The 5849-nt window shown below is 38.3% G+C and overlaps 1 protein-coding gene across 3 annotated transcripts in view; it reads right to left on the bottom strand.

Moving 5' to 3' along the window:
* Positions 1-5849, bottom strand: part of FAM104A (family with sequence similarity 104 member A) — a 17355-nt gene that overhangs the window by 2641 nt on the left and 8865 nt on the right. Inside the window, exon 3 of one of the 3 annotated variants that reach the window (XM_023511020.1) lies at positions 790-852. The exons of the other annotated variants lie outside the window; for them this stretch is intronic. Within the exon in view, the coding sequence (XP_023366788.1) occupies positions 790-852 (63 nt within the window). The remainder of the gene's footprint in view (positions 1-789; positions 853-5849) is intronic. 3 annotated transcript variants of the gene reach the window in all.

The following is a 5849-nucleotide window of genomic DNA, read 5'->3' as shown; positions in this document are numbered from 1 at the left end:
CCAGATATATACTTTTAAACTGATTTTATTTCAAATTAATATGAGGGTACAAATTTTTAGATTACATTGTTCTCACTTTCAAGGTAAAAGTTAGTTGTAAAAGAACCCCTGACCCAGGAGGTGTGGCATCCACCCCATGCATTGTGCCCATTAGGGGAGATCCAGCCAAATGCCCTCCTTCCTTCCCCCAATCGTTCTCTCCCCTCCCCTCTCCCTCTTTCCCCCGTGCTAGACTATATTTGTGTTTTACTGTTCATGTAAGCATGTTAATTGTTTATATATTGGTTCATATACTATTGACTACAATGGATATTTATTTTTCCATTCTTGCAATATAAAGTGATATCCTTTTTTCACCAGAAGTTACATCTAGCAATATACATATAACTTGTCTGAAACAGTGAAAAAATTAATGTTCATGAAGCAACTATCATTAATAAAACTGAAACCAAGCTCTAGCAAGGGCCTGGGGTCATTTGTAGCTACGGTCACATATCCCATTGCCATGCATAGTAGGAGACAACCTATCTTTCTAAAGCTAAAAAAAACCAACACACACACAACTCATGAATGAATTGTTATGTCTGAATTAATCAGGTGGCAGGTTTTGCTGCAGCAGCAATTAAATTTAGTTAAAGGCTTAAGAAGGCAAAGCCAGTTCAAAGACTCAAATTTTTTTTTCTACAAAGGCTTCTCTTAAGCTAGTGTAACAACCCAGAATAGCCAGGTACACCTTGCGAGGTCATGAATATTTAACAAGTAGGTTACTACACTGGATAAGAAACCCACCGCGCAGAACGCTTTGTTTCCTCTTAGTCTGTTTTCTTTATTGTTTTTCATTACAGGTACTGTCTGAAAATTAAGGTGAGAACTAGAATCAGTTTCTAGTAAGCCAAGTTTTCATCTCAAAGTATAACTATTTCACAATATAATAATAAGAGAGACTATTCTGAGAAAAAGTGTAAGTTCTTTAAAACAAACAAGTCAGGAAAGATTTCTGTAGGGTAACTTTTTAAAAAAGTAAGTATGCTTGGAATTTCTAGTTCCTTTTAAAAATAATATAAACTTTATACAGTGTAACTTTGTTTAAAATAGCTAAAATTGCAAACAATCTAATTATGTAACAAAGAATTGGTTAAATTATATCTGTTGTATATATACATATAATAAAGTTCTATTCGGCTATTAGCAATGAGAGAGAAGTCCACACACTCAGAAGTCTTTCACATCTTTTTCAAGTCCACACTGAACAACATGCACAGTATGTAATCTAATTTTTAGGATTTTTTCCTTAATGTTATATGTATTACCATAAATAGTCTTGAAATGATATATATCACAAAACATTCAGACTTTGGATCTATTTTATTTGTAATATTTGCATTTTTTAAAGCTTCTACAAAAAAATAATTTTGAGGGGGAAAAAGGATCATGATAAATAAATTAAGGAATGCTACTATAATACAGAGTATGGTCTTAGGTTACTTCTAACTTCAAGACAGAAATTTTAATGCAAGTATTGATGCCGCCAAGAAGAATTTTGGAAGATTTTAGTTTCACCTCACTTTACTTACGAATTTCTAAACCTGCTTCAGTTATATTCACTTGTACTGAGGAGGCCACACAGAATACAGATGAATGTACTTTAATCTGCTACTTTAACACAAATAAAATGTTCCATAACTACTATTGTCACCAAAGGTAAGAACAATATATCTCTTTCAAGCAAAGATGCTTTGGTTGCAATTTTTTCTGCAAATTCAGACCAATCTTCTATCAGGGAGGCTTAGGGGGTATTTCATGACCTGTGAGATAGACCAGGATTTTTCAAATTGAGGGTGAAACCCACTGGTGGGTGGCAATCAGCATAAAAAAAGAATGGTGCGACATGGTAAAGAATTGTTCTGTGAAGCTTCTTTTCAATTATTCACAAATATGGAGGGTGCCAAAAAAATCCCTATGCATTTTAAGAAAGGAAAAACTGTATTATGATTGTAATAATCAGTATATACCAAGGTTTACCTTGTAATTACAGAAGTCAAACATGACTTGAGTATTATAATTTTAACACTGTTTTTTCTTTTTTTAAAATATGTAAACATTTTTTGGCACCTTCTGTATATTTGGTATTTGTTATGTACTGGATCATAACATAAAACTTCTACGGGAAAGGACCAAAAAGTTTGAAAATTACTATAATTGATCTTAACACTGTCAGCCATCAAAGTGGTCTGCTTCATGGAATAAAAGGAAAGACTATCATATCGTTTTAACCCTAAAAGCACCAAGCTGAATTGTCTCTATCAGTGCCTTAAGATACATGCAGAAGAAAAATTTGTCTCCTAAAAGAACTTGAAATAGGGGGAAAAAAAATCTTCCATTCCCCACTGAACGAAGCTTTTTAGTATCTGATTACTTGGGGAGGGGGGGAAACCATTATTTTGATGGTGTTTTGTTTTGCAAGTTGAAATTGCTATCCTAGGATAGATGTGTTTATCTTGTTATGCTTGTTCTTGAAAAGACAGAATTCTATTACCAAAAGAGAAACAAAAGTTCAAAGACTCTGAGACTCAGAAGGACCACCAAGTAAGAATGCTATCTGCATAATCCTGATTCCTCATAAAGAGGCATCATCAAACAATTTATCTAAATTGACAGCCCATTTTCTTTTCTCTGAATTTTCCATTTAGGCTTGGTGTTGACATCTGACAGCCTATTTTCATGACAATTTTGCATTACCAATCAAAAATAATAAGGCCATGATCTGTGAAATAAATATCCCTTGCAAATCCATAAATAAAAGCAATATAAAAATAAACTTGTAAAGACTCTGGCCAAGGCTCAGCACCTATAGCTCAAGTGGCTAAGGCGCCAGCCACATACAACAGAGCTGGGGGGTTCGAATCCAGCCTAGGCCTGTCAAACAATGACAACTACAACCAAAAAACAGCCAGGCATTGTGGCAGGTGTCTGTAGTCCCAGCTACTTGGCGGCTAAGGCAAGAGAATCACTTAAGCCCAAGAATTGGAGGTTGCTGTGAGCTGTGATGCCAAGGTACTCTACCCAGGGGACAGCTTGAGGCTCTGTTTCAAAAAACAAAAAGACTCTGGCCAAGACAACACACAAAGGCAACTGATAAGAGTCCTGTTTTAAAGATCTGTGTGAAAAGGAAGCACTGTAGGTTACTTTAGACAATAAAATCGATTGTAACTGTAGACATCTGAGACTGCCACAGTACGCCTGTTTTAAAATCACCCATGGACTTGTAAAAAAGTATACCTGCCAGGGGCCCACCTCAGGACCATGCTTGGCAAACAGCAAGGCACAAGTTGTTCCCAGGTCTAGCCACTGTGTAAACCAAGGCGTTTCATTAGGGCTGCTTAATCACTCAGTTTTTTTTTCTTTTTCTTTTTTTTTTTTTTTTTGAGGCGGGGTTTTATTTTTTACCTGGGCTAGAGTGTAGTGGTCTCATCACAGCTCACAGCAACCTCAAACTCTTGGGCTCCAATGATCCTCCTGCTTCAGCCTCCTGAGTAGCTGGGACTGCAGGTGCCCACCACCACACTTGGCTAATTTTTCTATTTTTTTTGTAAAGATGGAGATCTCACTAAGTTTTTCAAGTTGGTCTTAAACTCCTGGCTTCAAGCAACCCTCCCAACAGGGCTCCTAAAGAGCTACAATTATAGGCCTGGCCAGTCACTCATTAAATATTTACTGAGCTCAATCAAGAAGAAAATGGTAGCAATCCATCCAATGATAATGACAGCTACCATGGTGGCAGCAATCAAGCAAAGGATGCTGACTGGAACTAGGAGAGGCTCCTTAACACACATAGTGTCTTAGCTGGGCCTAGAAGGATGAGGGAGAATTTTAATAGGAAGGATATGACAACCTGGAATAAAAGCAAACTCAGAAAAGTAAGGTGTGGTGTGGCTGGGCCCATGGCTGGGAACTCAGAAAACATACAAGAGAGGTTATGGCTACACCACTAATAGCGGTGACATCTGCAGATACAGGTTCTGAGCACCTAAGTCTACACTCAGGAGTGAGGATTCTAGGGGTCTATGTGAGATGAATAAGGTTGGGAACCCTGAGAACAAAGACCTGTTAGGAGGTTCTCTAATATATCAAATAGGAAGGCAGGCCTGTGCAGACAATGGAAATGTCCCAAAGGGATGGAAGGGCCTCTGGAAGGAGAGCAAAGAATACATCTAGTTGACTTGGAGCACCCAGGACCGTGCCAGGCAAACTGCAGGAGCTCAGTAAATGTTCTCTAAATGGAAAGACCTTTGGTGAACCTTGCAAAAAGTTTTAGGGAGTCAAAAGGAATCCAGGATCCAGTGGGAAGGAGGGAAGGCTGGAAATGACTAAAGCTGCTTGGTAAAGAAGGGCAGAGAGAGAAAGTGCACAGGGAGCCGAGGGGAAGACAAAGCAGACGGGTGGTCAGGAAGGGACAAGAGCACCTGAGCAGGCTAGTGAAAGACTCCCTGGACAGGAAGAGTCTGAAGAGGTGAAAGGAAAGAGAAAGACCAGGAAAAGCTTTCAGGAGCCTTGAGAGAATACAGAGCAGAAAGGCAAAGGGACACTCCATTCCCTGCAGCGGGAGGGACACACATCCCAGGGAAGTTGAAGTTCATTTTCTTAATCCACAGGGCTCAAAGGATACATCAGAGGCAAGAGCTCCTGGTTCCTCAGCTACACCTACTCTTTATTTTGTTTTTCCAAGGTGTGAACATAGTTTAAGATATGGATAGTTTAACCCATTTCTACCCCCCGCAGAAACTAAACAACTCTAAAAAAATATCTCTACCAAGGACCTTCAGAAAGCTCCCAAGCAGGAATACTAATTACTGAGCTCCTCTGCTTCATAAAAACAGAACCAGAACCTACATGTATATTTACTGTCTAGAACTAAATGCTTTCTCTTAATTAGAAAAGCAAATCGACATAGTACTTCCTTTCTGTCAAGCTCCAGCTTCCCCTCACCTCCACATCCCCATTAAGTGGTACTTTTAACTTACGTGAACCTCAAAAGAAAAAAAATCTCACCTACAGTCTGCACTTCATCCCTGGAGTCTTAATGAAGTTCATTTTCATTGTAAGGCTGCTACAGAACCTGCATTAAAGGCAAGATGATGGTCCTAGCCAAGTTTATCAGAGCATCTAATATAAAAATTCTGCATTTCCAAAGTATCCAATAATTTCAGAGAGTTCCAGTTCTACTAAAACTAGTGAGAACCTAAAATTCCAAATGCATTTAGTGAATTAATTAAAACTACTGTCTAAATAAGCAAGTAAAGACAATGCAGGTGATAACTTTTCTGTCTCCATGAATAAATGAGATCGTTTCGGTAGCTCCATTTTCCTTCTAAGATGAAACTGGACTTGAAAAGGTGTTATAATCTCATTCCTAACTGCAAATTATATTATCACTTCATTTTGTTTTAAAAGGCAAAAAAAGAAAAATAATAATAATTCCCATCAGTAAAAGTGTCCATACACGTATCTTCAATACTTAGTAACAGACTTCAGTTTACTAAGAAACTCCTTGGGGTAGCTTGGTAGGCTGTGAGATAATGTAATGTGTCAAAACCAGTTCAGGGACCTAAAGTTGAGCAGTTTCTTAAAATGTACACTACAAATTAGATAACAGGACTGTTATTCCATTTTGAATGGATCTTTGTAGTTAATTTCAGAGTTAATTCACTATAGGGTTTTAAACACACACCCCTAATGGTTTCGCCCAAAACAATCTGCCAAATCAGGCTCGGCATCCATGGCACAGTGGTTAAGGCGCCAGCCACATACACCAAGGCTGGCAGTTTCAAACCCAGCCCAGGCCTGCTAAA

This window comes from Otolemur garnettii, unplaced genomic scaffold (assembly GCF_000181295.1).
Source record: "Otolemur garnettii isolate 467f Iridium unplaced genomic scaffold, OtoGar3 scaffold00018, whole genome shotgun sequence".
NCBI classification, from domain to species: domain Eukaryota; kingdom Metazoa; phylum Chordata; class Mammalia; order Primates; family Galagidae; genus Otolemur; species Otolemur garnettii.
Note: the sequence above shows the minus strand (reverse complement) of the source record. Positions and strands in the feature narration are given on the sequence as shown.